Genomic DNA, 17,393 nt, shown 5'->3' with positions numbered 1-17,393 from the left:
CCGTTGGCGTCGGCATTTGCTCTGCCTTCCTCTGTTTCTCATTCTCTAAACCTACACCGGATATAAAAAACGCAAAACGAGAAATGAAAATATTTGCGAATATGTGAAAAATTCTGAAAAACGGCCGTGTGTGGCGACAACGAGGACGACGACGGCGACGGCATAAAAACTGCGACAGATTGAATTACCCAAGTGTTGGTGCAGGTGTCTATGTGTGTGTGCATGAATGTATGCTGCGACAAATACCCACCCACATGCAAATCGAGAGAGAAAGAGAGGGAGAGAGTTGGGGCTGCGCGAGCCATGTCCACCGCAACGCATTACGCTTGGGTAAAGCCGAACGTCGAGTCGATATGGCCGGTAATTGCATTATGCAACTATTGCCATATTAAGTTTTCCACTCACAGTTTGGCGGCTTGGCCAAAATCCCAGAATCCAACGGCCAGAATATCAAATGGACTCCATTACAAAGGGGCTGGCTGGAGGCCTGGCTACTAGGGGCGGGTCTGCAAAACAAGCCACGTTAAATGGAATATGTGTATGTGTGCGAAAGCGCGAGCCGGAAATGAAATTCAACTGACGCTTAGGGTTTTATTTTACTTTTCTATAGTCTGGGCCACAGATTTTAGTGGGAATCGCAAAAAAAGAAAGAAAATTGAGGAAAACAAAAGTGGTTCGATTATAGATGAATAGTGAATGTGACATATAAAAAGGCAATGGAAACACGGGGTCTTTAAATAAAAAATAAATAAATATTGATTAAAATTTGTCGCCTGCTTTAAAAAAAAAATCCTTAATAAATATATAAAAACGTAGTTTGTATATTTGTATTTTAAGACATTAATAAACTAAATTTATTTAAGTATGCTTTTAAAATTAAAAATCAAAATATATTAAAATATTAAAATTTTGAAGTACCCTTAATAAAAGCAAATTTATTAAAAAATGCTTTTTAAATTAAATTACAAATGAAAAATTAATTTCTATTAAAATTATGTGTGTATTAGCATAAATTTAATAATTCATTAATTTTTAGGGCCAATAAAAAAAATATACATTTTTTTTCGTAAGCCCAAAAATATTTTAATTGTTGCGTTTGTTAGCGCTACAAATTGTGGCTTGGCTTAGTAGGTATCGCATGGCTGCTCAAATATGCTTGCAATCCGGAACGAACCCCACATAAACTTCAACACCTAAACCACTTGCCCCAGACCCCACCCACTAATACCCACGCACACACACACACACACAACCCTAACCCAACGCTTCCACCGCGACAGATTTGTTGCTCGGCGAGCGGGGAAAGGCGTACGAACGGTCGAGGGGCTTTGGTCATAATGTTTAATTTAGTGTTGCCATGTTGCCACATTTGTGCCAACTGCCCCCCGCACCTCTCACCGACCTTCCTTCTACAGCTGCTTCCTGCTCGCTTGCTGCTATTTTGCCTGCCTGCTAATAATAATAATTTTCATAATTTCTTCGCCACCTTTTTCTGACGTCGTTGAAAATAAACTCCAATTTAACCCTTATGCTAATCCCAATATTTCGCTCACTCACTCTCGTTCCGTCTTTCTCTTTCTTTCTCTTGCAGGCTGCTGCTTTGTGACATTTTATACGCGTCGCGCCGCACTGAAAGCTCAGGACGCACTGCACAATGTGAAAACGCTGAGTGGGGTAAGTTGAATGTGTTTCCCAGCTTTATTTTTAGCATATTTTTTACATTTTGCAACATTTATTGCTAGCGATTAGTTGAAGCCAGAAGAAGAGTAGAAGCAGGGCAAAAGGGAGTCGAGAGCTATTTTTATATTTTAGACGGCATTTTAGGTTTAATTGGAAAACATTTTTATTCATTTTTTTTTTTTTTCGTGCTGACGCTGCAACACGAAAAATCGGCTGCCACATCAACTTATCATAAACGCATTCATGCAACAAAGCAACATCAGCAACAACAGCGACAGCGACAGCAACACAACAACAAAAACAACTGTGAAATAAAACTGGCTGGAATTTCAGCATCGCATTGCCTTCATTATGGCTAACAGACTGCGTGACTGACAGATTGACTGGCGCTCAGACTGAAGCACAGTCATGACGCGGCACAAAAAATTCGAAGCAAAAATAGAAAGAAAAAATAGCTGTTAATGGAAAGGTAGAACTGACGTAATACCCTGTTAATTTAACTCTAGAATATTTTTGGCAAATAAAGTTGAAAGAAGAGGGGCAGTTTGGGAGATGTGTTGAGCTAAGAGAATTAAGTAGCTTCGCTTAGACACATAAGAACTTATTTATAATTTTTTAAAATAAAATGAAACATATATTTGCCATTTATTTTAGTTCCTCACCTATTTAAAACTTTGAACTGTGCAATAATCAGGAATTAGTCAGTGAAGTAGACGACGCCTTTCCTTAGATTTATTCTATGATCCAATAAAGTCTTCGTATTAATATCTTTAAACGAATAGTTGAATACATAAATAGTAACTCTATAAAATATCAAACGAGCCCATACTATGCATACACCCCTTTTCTCATTTACAGGGCATAGCCAAATCATTGCACTTGTTTTGCGATTTTGCAATGCAGTTTTTTTCTTTTGCAATACTATCTAAGTTTCCAGCCCCCTTTCAGCTCCTCTTTCAATCAATATAAAATGCAAGTAATTTCCAAGTTTAGCCCTGTGTCCTCCTGGCTGCTTAAAAGTATGCAACAAAAAATTGCGAAAAAAAAAGATAATAGCAAAAATGAAGAAAAAGGGGAAAAAATTGTTAGCACGCGTCGAAAGTTTATGCTAAGGAAAGAAACCAAAGCCACAGGCACAAAAATGTCAATTTGCGCTTGGGAGCTGCAAGCTAAAGCAACAATAGAGATAGGGTAAGGGTGCGGTTAGGGGTAGTGGTAGAGTGCATAGAGGGCTAGAATAGACAACGTCAGCGAAAAACGTACAACATTTCGAGTTGCTGCGTTTTTTTCTCGCATTTTCTATTGCGCCATCAAATCAGCATGAATATTATTATTTGGTATGTCATGTAGGAGCTCCAAGGGGCAAAGGGGCTGGATAAGAAGAAAAATGGGGTACGTATGTTGAGCTAGGTTATGCAAAGCTACACATAACAATGCTTTGTGTCGGGCGCTCAAAATCTGACATAACTTGTGCATGTCGTTGGCGCTGCCAAAAAAAAAGAAACCGATGAGAAGCACAAGAAATTGTGCAGCTGCGCGACGATATTTATTTTACAAAATTGTTATTGAAAGGCACAGCTGAAATCCTAAAAGTACGGAAAGGTTAGAGAATTATACGGGTTGCAGGAAGCTAAACAACTGCACAGAAATTGGCAGAGGCTTCGATTTGGTTTGTGAACATTTCTGCATGTGCAGCAATTGACAATTTTTCCATGGAAATTTACCAAATTGACAGACGTTAAAACTAGATTCGAACATTTCTTACGACGCTTTTAAAAAGTATTTCGCATGTGGAATAAAACACATATAGGTATTATGGATATTTTTAACATTTAACAACACTGCATTGGTTTCTTTAGTCTGTCTAACTATATAATAAGTAAATTTAGCAGCAAGTTTATTTTAATTAGTTTAGTTTAAAGCTAGAATGTTTATTAGGATAGACAAAGAAAATATTCAGTATAAAGCACAGCATTTAGCTATGTATATTGTGCTTTACAACACTACACAGTAGGCAAGATTTAAATTTTACCTTATACTTCTACTACGTGTATAGATAGATAGAGCATATTTGCTGAATAATGGAGTTATACAACATTGACAGTCAATGGAATAACCAACAGATTTTCCAACACTGCTAGTGTAGGATAAAAATACTCCCGAGAACTGATAGTTAAGCTTAGATATGATATCAAATTTTGTATTCTCTTTAGCTAATTTATGAATACTATGCATTATACGTATAAGCTTGAATTGACTTCGGCAAGTGTTACTAGTGTTGAATATCAAGATAAATATAGCAACCACAATTTATACTCGAACTAATTAGCCAAAATTGCACTGTGTCTGAGGTCTAATGCCCAAAGGAGTTTTTAGAGGGTTTGACTTGACCTGGTAATTGGTACTTCCTGAGTGAAAATAAAGGAATTGGTAAAAATAAAAGGGGGCGTGGCAGGGACATAAAAAATGGTAAAAGGGGCAAGCCAAAGCAGGAGCCGGAGCAGCATGGCTGGGAACAGGTTGACTTGGACTGCAATTTGTAAGAAGTCGCGTTGCGTGTATTATTTATGAGCGCCTAGGAGGCTTAGGCAACCGAGTGAAAGAGCAGAGAGAGAGAGAGAGATAGGTAGAGAGAAATGCGAGAAAGGGTGTTGCGTACAAGGACGCGCCGCACGCCTTATAAACGTGAACTGTTGTCGTTGCCAATAAATCACGGGCCATTAGCCGCGCAGACTTGGCGACGGAAGTGCTCGGGCATGCGGCCTCGTTTGGGCTCCCTCGACCATACTGCTTGACCCCTGACCTCGTGCTGCGGCACGTTTTGCGGGCGCTTTAAGCTTGTTTTAATTAGAAGACGCTGTGCGAAAAATTACATTTAAAACGTTGCTGCAACTTGGCGTAAAATAGGGAAATGCGAACGCATATTTTAGGATTTTCACGGCAACAACTGAGATACACAGAGGAGTGAGAGAGAGAGTGCGAAAAAGAGTAAAAGTTGTTGTTGCTGTTGCTGCTGCTTCTCGGCGACCGCTGAATAAATGTGTTTGGCTTTAGTCGAGGATTTGGCGGCCAGTTAGAAGCAGCTTGTCGGCTCTTTACTGCATTCATTCATTATGCAGCTTAAGCGCCTATCAAAAGCAAAAAAAAAGAGAGAGAGAGGGGGAAAAAAAGTGAAGCGAGGGGCATACGCTGCTGCAGCGCCAACTAAATGGACTTTACTTACACGCACACAAACATATATACATCTATATGTATGTGTGTGTGTTTGTGTGTGTGTTTGTGTAGAGCGCGCGTCTGTTGGGACTAAGTTGTCCAATTTTGGCTGGTTGCACTGCGCCAAAGAGCCGGCCAAATTAATCGCAGACTGCGTCGTTTATATAGCGCCACAATATATCAAATGTGATTAACACGGCAAATTAGGTTGGCCAAATCCTTGGAATTTTGTTAGCAGCTCGCCAAAGCGTAAAAGGCAAAAGCCCCAAAAGGATGGCACAAAAGAAAAAATCAAATATAAATGAAGTCGAAATAAGTAATATGTGAGCTTAGGGGAGCTTAGAAATGAAGAATAAGTAATTTAAATATGCTAAAAATAAAAATTGTTTGTAATTTCTTTGAAGTTTTTGTACATACTTATATTCTTACTCGTTCTCTCTTTATTTACAGATGTATCATCCCATACAGATGAAGCCCGCCGATAGTGAAAATCGCAATGGTAAGTTCAAGATATATTTTATCAAAGTAAAATACTATAAGGCCGTGTATATTTAACAAGCACTTTGACTGCATGTCAACGAAAAGATTTTTATGTGTATTGGGTTTCCTGGCAGGGAAATCGATATTCGATTATAATTAGCAATCACTTTGACTGGAAGTTAAATGTCAAGCCGAAAAAATTCGAATAATTCTCTCTTGATATTTAACAAGCACTTTGACTGAAAGTTAAATGTATAAATGTTATAATAGTCAATGAAAAATGTTGACATTACGAGCTAAATTAGTTAACAGACAATGCTCATGACTTTTAATTGACGTCAAGTGTTTTCGTTATTATTAGACGCTCAGCTTGTGTGCGCCTGTCAACGCATTTTAACTTTGACGGCAACTTTGAACTTTGAAACAGGCATTTCAATGCGAACTTCATCAGTTTCAGCTGTCAGAGGGTTGGATTAATATTTAAATATGCTTCATATGTATATGTAATTCTTCGAATTGTGCGTCTGCAGTTGCTCCAAAACTGTATGTCAAATGTTTGACTCGGCCTAAAAGCGGCTGCAACTGCAACTGCAGCTGTATTTGACAGCTTTTGTTTGCAGCAGTCAATGTATGGGGGCATGGCGTGGCATGCCACGAGCATCCTGATCCCACTCCCCACTCCCCACTCATGTGTCTGGCTCGATGGACGGGCCACAGTTTAAACATTTCAGCGGATTTTTTTTTTTAATGCCACTTTAGTCTTTTCACTCTTTTTTTTTTTTTGGCCTTCTGTCAGTTGCGTGTCGGTCACTTGGCAGTTAATTAAAAACCATCAATTATGTGCGCCGCGTTGCAAAATTGTTTAACATGGCAAAAAAAGAAAAGTTTTGTGCACAAAAATTTAATATATGTTAATTTTTTTTCGTTGCCAGCTTAACCGCGCGCTCTCTCTCTCTCTCTCTCTCTCTATATATATATATATATATATACCTCCCTCTCTCCCTCTCTCTCGTACGCTCTCCATTCATCTCGCTTGTAGCGGCTTCTTCTTTTAATTATACCCATGAAATTAATCTGCTTAAGTGACCACAAAAATGTTGACTTTTCGACACACTCACACACTCGCACACCCACGCACACATACAGTGAAGCATGTTGCATGCAATGGGCGCTGGCAAATTTTTTAATTGGCGACCTCTAGCGGCGCGTATTGTTAACAAGTTGTAGCGTTTGCTGCCAGCTGAACGAGAGAGTGAAAAAAATGAAAATGAAAAGCGCAAAGAAACTTTGACATGCGGCTTCTGCCAGCTGCATCCGCTTTGCTCTTTTCCCCTTCTCTCTTTCTCCCTCACTCTGCTGCTATGCGTGTAATTACGCTTGTTCAGCATGGCGTATGCTTAATTCTTTCGTCCCAAAATATCGTTATATTATTTGGCTGCTTTTGATACCAGTTTGTGTAGATTTTTAATGAATATAAGCGCGAAAAGTTTAACTAATTAGATTTAGAATAATTTATAGAGCGAATGCCAATTGGCAAAATGAATTCTCATGATGTAGATGGAATGAATATATGATTAAATTTGAATTGTTATTATGATACCTAAAGAAGCGAGTGTGTATTTAATGAATAGTTTCCTGCTAATGCATTGCTAAGTTGATCCGCTTTAAGCTTGACTTCCTGCGGCTATATAATTAGCCGAACTAAAAGCTTTTTTTCTGATTGCTATGTCGTGTTTGAATTTCAATTTTAGATAAGCTTAAAAGGCAAAACGCCCGCAATGCGCCTAAAGCGATGGCAATGCAAATGCATTTTGGACTAACTCCAACAATTGCCGCATTATAGACATGTATATACATATATATACAGTTATACATAGCTATATATTGGTATATATGTGTATGTATTTGTGCATATACTAAGTCTCTGCCGCAATCGCATTTCAATATCGCCGCAAAGCCAAAAACTAGACGATTTTTGTTGTTTTATTTATATTTTTTCCGCTTGCCTTGAAGTTGATTTTTTATTGTTTTTAGTATTTTGTATTTGGTATTCGTGTGCTTTGGCACTTCAACCTCAAAAATAACAGATAGATGGAAATGATGGGAAAAAAGTGAAGGAAAACTTGCAATAAGCATAAAAAATAACAAACAAAAAAAAAGTTTTACTTTGGCCACCGCCGCGCAGAAATTTATGCCAAACAGCGGAAACGATATAATAGAAAAAGATGGCAGAAATATTCCTCTGGTATTTCCTCTCTTTGCTTTCCTTTTCTGTTTTTTGGGTGGGCCAAGGAAGGGACGGGTAACTGTGTGTTGGTTTATGCCTAGAAATCGAAAATAAAAGACAGTTGCAGACAACAGTTGTTGGAGCCAACGTAACAACAAGCGGAAGGTGGCAATTTAATAAAATGCTTGAGTGAGTCGCCGAGTTTTGTTTCCTGCTGTGGATCCTGCTGCTGGTGCTGGTGCTGCTGCTGCTCCTAGTCCTGCTCCTGTCGCTGAAAGTGTAGCATACTTTTTGGCAGTCGTCGCAAAAGCAGCAGGCGGCAAGGCAGCAGCAACCTTTGATTGGTTTTTGGGTTTTGTGTGCAATGCTTGTTGTTGTTCTCAGTTTGAGCACGGGCTAAGGGCTCCACTGAAGAGCTTTGCAGTTTGAAAAGTGGATATATATATATATATACATATATGTATGTATGTCTGTATATATAGAGCAGAGCGACGAGGCAAGAGTTCAAGCTGTCTGAATTGCAAAATTGATTACTGATAAAAGATAATATGACAAAGTTATTCGATACACAATTATATATAACTTTTATGCACTTCTAACTACTATAATTACTATATTTATATTTCATTTCCATTTTTAACCGTTTGCAATTTGCACTCTCTGTACTTAAAACATTCTATTTTCACTCTGGGCCATAAAGCTATCAAAAATTGTATGTAGATCATTATCAACCGCCCTCCATGTGAAAACTATTATAGTCAAGTACAATGCGAAGCACCCTCTTGTAATAAGACGCAGCGGCAACACGCTACTACAAATTTCTGTTAGTATTCTATGGGGCCCAACAAATGACGCCTCATTTCCACTTGAATTGCAGTATAAATGCAGTTAAATTTTATGACGCTGACCCTGCCCCATAAAGTGCAAAGCAAAACAAAGAACGCTCGATTGTAGCTAGGGACAGGCTAACATAAATACATCAAGTGTTAAAAGCGCGGACTGGCCAAAATATAATGGCTGGGCAGGAGGGTGCAAGAGCAGAGCTGAACGATAGAGTGAAGAAAAAGTGTCTGCAATGAAGGCGATTTGCGTTAGGTTTACTTAAGTAGAAAACATGAAAAGTGCCAGACAAAATGCAACCAAATCAAATGTGTAAGCAAAGAACAGTAGAGAAATGGGGGAAATAGGGGAATGGGAGGAACAGCAGTAAATGGGGAACTGAAGAAAAGTGCAACGCGGTAATCAGTGCAATTTGCATGCGAGCAAACTTCAAACAGACAACGACGAAGCGCCACCAGAGAGACGATGTCAAGTTGCTGGCGTCAGTTTTTGTATACGCTGTACGGACTGTGACAGAGGGTGGATTGAATTTGTGGTATATTTTGAGTGAATCTGTGAAATAAGGGAAAGAGATAGATAGTTGTCTAAAGAAAATTTAGGATATACAAAAAATTGATCAAGATTGGTTAGGTTAGATTATAATTAGTTTCTTTTTTTGATTATTTGAATATTAATTCTTCATATTTTTGGTAAACAGCTTTTAATATACTTTTTGTATGCTATGTTTATATATACATAAATATTATAAATTAAATTAGAACATTTTAAATATCTATATTATATACATATGTAAGTTATTCATATGTAAGATTTATTTTTTTATTTAATACATAATATAATAACAATAGTTATATATTATATCTAATTAATTTCTCCTGCTAATCCTGAAACCCATTTACTACATCGACTTTAAGTCCTCAACAAACCTCCACTTAATAACCTTCCCTATAACCATTTTAAACAGCGTATTGTCTTAGTCAGCTAGATTTCCCTTGCCCATTTTCTAAACATCCATTCATTTTGGTTGGGTGTTATTAAATTTGCAAATACGTAATGTCAAATGTGCTTTTTTGTTGGATCTTGTTGAATTTTGGCGCTGCATACTTGAGGGCGCGCCAGAAATGCAGTAAGCAACTGGAAAACGAGCAAAAAGGCAGACATGTTAACATTTTCATGGTTTTTCCACACAATTTGAGAAGGCGCGCACGCTCTCTCTCTCTCTGCCTCTCTGTTTGTAGCTCTATCTCTTTCTCTGTCGCTCGCGCGTTCCCAAGAAAATATTCAAAATGGATTGTATTTGCATTTGACGTAGAGTGGGGTATATTGCCGCATATGAAATCGATATGCAAATGTTGTCGAGTAGTGAAACTGAATAACAGTGCGCGACACAGGGGGTAGGAATGGGTTGGGAGGAAGGAACGTCTCTTGACTTCCTCTGCGATGATGATGCACGTATTGTTTGCTTGTAAACATGATAAAAATTCAAATTAGCCATTATGGCAAGTCAAGTACATATAAATGAGCGAGTGTGAGTGTGTGAGTGTGTTGTCGCGTTGAAATGTAAAATGTGGCTAGAAATTACCGGAAGGCAATTGTGAAGAGGACGAAAAAGAAGAGAAGAAGCCGTCAACGTTTCAGAAACCTTGAGCCAACTTTGTATAAAATGTTTATTTGCATATTTCATTGCCATTTTTACTTGGTTGTGTCGCTTCCTTATTTTTTTAATATTCTACGGAAATCAATGAAATATGTAAGAGAAGAGAGAGGAAGAGCGCTAAAGTTAATAACAAAGGCTAAATTAAAGCAAATGTTGATGACAATCGTTAATGATTGAAATGAGACTAGATTAAGTAGCAGATGTAGATTGAAGACCTGACTTTCTATTTGTATCTAATGATAGATCTCTATTTCTTAATTTCTTAATTGCTGACAGATACAGTGTTATGTATTCATGTTCATTATGAGCTGTGTTGTAAGTAGTTAGTCAATCTAGTTCGCACTCGTGCTGAGTTGAAGCATCTCTAATTGAACTCCACAATATCTGTTTTTTTGTTTATCATATATTGGCAAAACAATTTAGGTACACTAAAAATAAATCTGTATAGCCTAAAAGAATATACATAGTAAATTGGTTCAATAGTATCAACGACCTTCTGATATATTTCTATCAACTTTTGTAAAAAGGCTTTCCAGTCAAGAGATACCCATTTCATCTAATTTTACCCATATAATCCAAAGCTCAGCTGGTTTCTATAATTTAAGCATAGAATAAGAGAGTAAATTTATTTTCCCCTTTTCAATCTTGTCTATTTTGGCTATACTCTCACATTATTATTATTAGATTTCCATCTAAATCTGCAAAAATGTCTTTTACCTATTTAATCTAAGGCAACACCCAAATATATTTCTTAAGCTCCGCTTATATATTATTATATTGATCTGAATCTTTCTTGTGCGCATTCTCGCATTTTGATTCTAATCATAATTAGCGCACACGCAACGCAACAACTGTTACGAAGTTCACCTTAAGCAATAGCCTAGCCAAATGTGTTAATCAACTTATTAGCAGCAACACCAGCAATAACAACAACAACAGAGAGACTTGCAAATGAACGAAAAAGAATACATCAAAGCAAGAAACTAACATTAAAAGTCATTTAAAAAAGAGCGCAACAATTTCACAACAACAACAACAACAACAACAACAGCAATACTAGAGACAACAAGTTGCAAATCAAGTTTTTCCAGTTAAGTCCGCCCAGAACCTTTTTGACATCTAGCCGCAACAGCAGATGATGTTCATATTGAGATTTAGCTGCGAGATGAGTTGAGCTTTGAGCCAAGATGAGCTGTTTTGTTTGCGTTTGCATTTCAGCTGAGCAAAGTCGATGATAAAACGCTCTGTTTCGTTAGTTGCAGCCAAAGCGTCGAACGGTTCAAATCGCCGCATCACGCAATAAATTCCATTTCTTTTCCACATTTGTTTTTTACGCCGGGTTTGTTTGATATTTAAATACCAAAAATACGCGACGGTAGCCATTCGATGTTTCAATTGTCGTTCTCGTTGTTGTCATAGTCGTTGTTGTTGTTGTTGTTTGTGTTGCATGTGACGTCGCTTAATTAGTTGCATTGCTGCCAATGCTCGCCGCTCGCCCGCCCCGCTCGACCCCCTCGTGCCGCTGATGGATGTCAATTTATTTTTAGCCATTTGATTTTTGCCAATACTACGCGTTTTTTATGCTCATCGACTGCATTGTTGTGTGCTCGTCGGCCGCTGGGTAAAAGTGCAAAACAATGTGTCGTATATAGTATATGTAGATATATACATTGAAAAAAAAAAAGAAGAGAAGAGAAATCAAAAATAAATCGATTTAGTCTGAAATTAAATTTTAATCGCTGTGCAACGACGCATGCCACAAAAGTGAAGCCAAACACAAAAGCAAACCCAATCAACAGGGTGACTCGTGCAAAGAACTTTGAATGCAAAAGCAATTAAGCGTTTGCGTGATTGGAAGGGCGAGCTGAACCCCCCATGTGAGTTGATAGTCTAGAGACTATTAATATTTATAGACCTAAGTATGGATAGTTGAAACTAGCAATTGATTGCCGAGTCTCGGTGACTATGCTACACTAAGTGCACAAAGTCTATGTGCTCTACCGAACTTTAGACCTAGCAAACCAATTAAGATTTCAGTTTATGATTGCAATAGCATGAGAGACAAGTTTAGCGATAAAGCTGTACTTTTATGTACGTTATCTATATAATATATACTATTTAGTTCTGGTGTACTTTATGTACTTTAGCTATATATAATTTGGTATTTAATTTTGTAGTATTTTATTTATGATAAAAATTTTTAGAGACTCGCATTTTGATATTTGTACAGTTTTTCTAGAATTGTTCATTATGGAAAATATTTAAAAACACATTTTTCTTTTATATTCCAAAGAGAATTTGACTAATTATTCATTATAAATTCATTTCACATAAGAATTTTCTTGTTATATGCAGAAGCAACGTCTAATTGGATATTATTGCCTCCCTCCATGTTCTTAATTAGCTATTTGAAGTCAAAGTTCAAGAGATTTTCCTTTAAATTATTTATTACAGGCAAAATGTAGTCAAGGTATATTTTTCGTTTTTATTCGAAACATTTCTGATACAAGTTTTTGTTTTATATATATTTTTTATTATTTTTACGTGTGGCTCTTGCCTATTCTGTCTCTCTCTCCGAACTTTGGCAATTGAGGCTGTGGCTGCAAACTGAAACCATGACCCATCCTATTCAATGAAAAACCAAGCCAAAAGTCTCTAAAATGCTCGCTCTTTCTCACTCTGGCTCTCTGCAATTAAATGCCGAATGCCTCATTTGATTTCATTTATTCAGTTTACAAATCAATTCTTTTAATTCCTCGAGCGCCTTTTGTCGCCTGCTCTGACATCTGTCTGCCTGACTGCCAGCCAGCCGGCCTGCTGTCTCTCTGTCTGTCTATCTGCCAGTCTGCGTATCTACCTATATATAGCTGCAAGTCAAATCGATCTATTCGATCTATAAAAGCAGCCCATGACTAGCGATTGGCCTGCAAACCGAAGGAAAACTCGATGCCAGCGCCTGTCTAGAGCCACAGACAGACAGCAAGAGCAAAAAGCCACAAAAAAGAAAGAACATCACACGCAAAAAGTGCGAACGCAGTGCAATTCTGACAAAGAAGCAAAAGCAAAAACTAAATGTTAATTGTTGTTAAATAGCAAACCAAAAAGTTAAAAAACAAAATATATCTATTATTTGTTGCTCTTTAATTGTTAAACGTTAAACGTCATATTCGAATGAACAAGTCGAACAAAAAAGTTGTTATTGTGCGTGGCTAAAAATTGATCAAAAGTTGAGCAAAATCGTTGCGTGTTTTTAATCAAACAAATATATATATATATAAATAAATAATAATCAAGAATCGAATCGAATCGAATCGAGTCTAAGGAAAAACCAATAAACAGCAAGAAGTGTTAACCTGACGCTAATTGTTTGAGAGTCAACGCAGTCGTCTTTAATATTTATGATATTTACTTAACGAATTTTCCACTCGCTCGAGATACTTTTATACGCACTTCTTTTTACTACTGCACAAAAGACATTTCGAGCACTACAATTGTTGTGTTTCCCTTGTCACTGTGTGTGTGTGTGTGTGTGTGTTCTCACTCTTTCTCTATATCTGTGTGTATGTGTGTGTGTGTAAATAAGTGTAAAGTATTTTCAAGAATTTTCTCTTCTTCGTCGTTGCCATCTCCGCCAACTGACATGATAAATAATTCAACTGCAATTGGTTTCGTAAATAGCGAAGGCGGCGCTACAGAGAATGGCATTGCCAGCAGCAACAGCAGCAGCAATAACAACAACATTCACACCAGCAACATCAACGCCAGCAGCAGCAGTCAATTATCGTCAATAATTGAGAATTTATCCAATAATAGCGACATCGCGGCATTGTCCTCCACATCATTGGCATCGGCAGCGGCATCGGCATCAGCAGCAGCATCAGCATCGGCTGCGACATCGTTATCGTCATCGTCATCGTCATCGTCACCGTCGTCGTCGTCGTTCTCGTTGTCGTCATCGTTGCTGGCAACCAACTCCAGGTTGCATGCCACGCATAAATCCTATCCGCCAATAAATTCAGCATATTGGCTGCCATCGTCGCATCCATCACCGTACACAGTGCCAGGTATGCAACAGTCGCTCAATTGCCAGCAGCCAGGGAGCAAGAGGGTCGGGTCCTCCTGCTTGTCCTACTCCTTTCTCCAACTCTATATATAAGCCTTATACAGCCGCTGTCCATCTTCATTCAACTCTTCTCTTCTGTCTGTCCATCAGTGTCCCCTTACATCCCCCCCACACCCCACCTACCATCCCTCTTATTGATGGTCTGTTGATGTTGAGTGTTATCTACCGTGTTTCAGTGCCCAGGGACAGGAGCAGCATCTGTCCAAATTGCTCTGGCGCCAACTTACATTGCACATTACAATCCCAACACTTCCTCCTGCTGTGCCTCCTCCTGCTCCGCGTCTGCCTCTGCCACTGGCTCTGCTCGCTCATTGAATTGGTCTTTAAAATGGGGTAATTAAAGCAATTTATTGGCCTCCAAAACTGCCAAGCAGTTGTCATTAAGTAAATTGGCCAAAACTGCGCGCAGTGTTGAGTTGAGTTGAGTTGAGTTGAGCTCTCGCTTGCCAAATAAGTTGCAAATGGGCTCTCGGATGGGCTTTTGGCTAGGGCCTAAATGATTGCACAGGTATATGTCATCATGGGAATGGCATTTAAATAGTTGATTGGAAAAACGGGAAAGACTCTCGACAGGCTGAGGAATATCGCTGAAAAGTTAACTCTGTATATTGTGAATATATATTTTTGTTTGATAGAATTTTAATAACACTTATTTCAATATTTTTTCTCAAATATTTTTCTTTTTCACATAATAATAATGCTCTGCATTTGACTCTCTCGCTTCTTATACGAACATTTCTCACGTCTTAAATTCATTTCATTTGCTTCTTAACTCTCCCACACATACACACACGCACACAGAGGTTTATCGAGTGTGGTATGCCACTTGAAAGAATATTTCACGCATTGTTTCACACAACATTAAGAGTAAAATGTATAAGCACTCACTTTTGCTAGCAGCAACAGCAAATGGCAAGGATGTTGACACTGCGACAGGAGTTGAAAATTGAGTTGAATTTTTGAGCTTCAGCCTGAGTGAGGAATCTGAGCTGTTTGGCGCCTCTGATCCTGAGTATTTCAAACAGCCAAAGTGTCATGCCAGCCACACGCACATGTCAATGCACACATACACAAACACACGCACACATTCACACACACACACTATTCACTATTTAGCTCTCGCTCGCACGCAGATTGTTTTTTCTGTTGACATAAACCAACAAAAGTGGAAGTAAAATACAACTGCAGCAGGCTGATAAGTGTGTCTGTGTGTGTGTGTGTTAATGACGTTAAAGTCAAGTGTAAATTGTGGGCGTGGCACGTTGCGTGTACCGTCATGTCAGGTGCGGGCAAGCGAATACCATTGACATGGTTTTTAATATGTTTGGCATCTGTTTCTTTTGTCTTTAAATGCGGAAAGGTGAAAAACTGATAAACATTGCAGGAGAACAGATGAACAGGTGGTGAGGAAGCAGGCAGAGGTTGCACACAGTCGTCACACATGTGCTCTGCGAGGGTCATTTGGCAAAAGTATGTCATCAACTCGTATAGTACATAAAAAAACGCTCCCGGGTAATTGACATTAAAATTTTAAACAGAGCCGGAAGCATGTTGACACAATGGCCGTGCAGGAGATAAGTGCATGAAAATGTTATAATAAGGCGGGTGAAGTAAAGTGCGTGACGGTTGAAGTGAAGTCAACTCAAGTTTTTTATAACAGCAAGTTATTGCACTTGTGTGTGGTATATAGCTCTATGATTCTGATGTGAAATTGGCTATAAACGGATTGAATTGTAGCTAAAATTAGCAGAGGAATAATCCATGATTAAATTAGAGAAAAATGTTTATAAACATTTGGTCAATTATTAAAAAGTTTAATTAATAAAATTTTTGATAATTCCAATTCTAGACATAGAGTTCCAAATTCTCTTTTTTTTTTTTTTTTTTTTTTTTTTTGTTTTTGTTTTTTTGTTGATTTCTTTTTTAACTAACCCCTAGAACCATAACATAATGATATTGTAACACCTTGGAGCTAACGTACCAATATTGTGGATATTATTAATTCGAGATGATAATTGTTTATATCGTTATGTTAATTGAATTCTCCGTCAATCCATTACCTAAAGTCCCTTTATTAGGAAGTCGAATTACGAGTACACTAGTGGTATTCCCTCACTAACTTGTACTCATTTCTATTGCTAGTTGCTCTTTTGCTATTTCTAGGCTACTCTAGTTCTACTTATCGCTATTTTAACGGCATCTATCAGCACTTCTTATCGCACTGCTTACCATTTTGCGCCCATAAATTTGCCAATTAATCAGTTGACGGGTCGCGGGTTGTATTTATTATAACATATACATACATAGTTACTCATTTCTCTCAGCTGCAACTGGCGCGCATGCACTTCATAAATTTCGCTGGCAAACTGGCATGCAAATTTTTAACTGGACTTTAATTTTCTGCTAAATTAAACGGCAAATGAACTGGCCACGTAACCAGCACGTGACAGGCATCCCTACTATATATATACACATATATATATATGCCAAACTATTACCAGGAGCCGATCTCTCGTGCTATTTAAACGAGCTCTCTGCCTCTCTCTCTCTCTCTCTCTCTCTCTCTCTCTCTCTCTCCCTCTTGCTGTTTGTGTGAGGCGTATAAAAAATGTAATTTTTCGCACACACACAAATTTATAACCTTTAATTGCTTTGACCCAAAAACGCAGCAGGCGGGCGACATGGCTAGTGCAGCTGCAGTTGGAGGGGCGTGGCATTCATTGGATTTGGTTGCCTGATTCTGGGTTATGGGCCATGCAGCAGTGCGCGCGCCCTGGCCACAAAAGCCACATTGCCTATGGCCTGCATAAAGTTTTTAACCCCAAAAACACAACTCGTCTCTTTAATATTGTTTTTTGTGTTTGTTGTTGTTGTTGCAGTTGCCTAATGCACTTTCACATTCACATTGGGCGCGCGCGTGTGCCATTTACCCATATACAAGTAGCCATGTGTGTGTGTGTGTGTGTATCTGAGATAGTTGTGTGGCGGCGCCTGCCATGTCCCATTTCTAATTCACGACGACGCGGACAGTGCTCCTGGTTCCGTTTGCATTTCCAGTCCCGGCTAGTTGCCATTTTATGCAAATGAATTGGTTTTTACACTGGAAATACTTCACACTTTGTTTGGCACAACGCGTGCAGCCAGCGCGCGACTTGCCTCGCCTTAGCCATGCA

The 17,393-nt window shown here is 38.4% G+C and overlaps 1 protein-coding gene across 6 annotated transcripts in view; it reads left to right on the top strand.

Moving 5' to 3' along the window:
* bru1 (bruno 1) overlaps nt 1–17,393 on the top strand; it is a 90,488-nt gene that overhangs the window by 46,089 nt on the left and 27,006 nt on the right. For all 6 annotated transcript variants that reach the window (XR_016196403.1, XM_089257398.1, XM_089257397.1 and 3 more), the window contains exons 3-4: nt 1,592–1,674; nt 5,344–5,392. Coding sequence is in view for 5 of the 6 variants with exons in the window: in XM_089257398.1 (XP_089113524.1) it covers nt 1,592–1,674; nt 5,344–5,392 (132 nt within the window). In the remaining variant the exon portion in view is untranslated. The remainder of the gene's footprint in view (nt 1–1,591; nt 1,675–5,343; nt 5,393–17,393) is intronic.

The sequence above is a fragment of the Drosophila navojoa genome, chromosome 3 (genome assembly GCF_054131105.1).
Source record: "Drosophila navojoa isolate 15081-1374.11 chromosome 3, UAZ_NAV_1.0, whole genome shotgun sequence".
In the NCBI taxonomy this organism is placed as follows: domain Eukaryota; kingdom Metazoa; phylum Arthropoda; class Insecta; order Diptera; family Drosophilidae; genus Drosophila; species Drosophila navojoa.
This window is presented reverse-complemented; position numbering and strand designations above follow the sequence as displayed.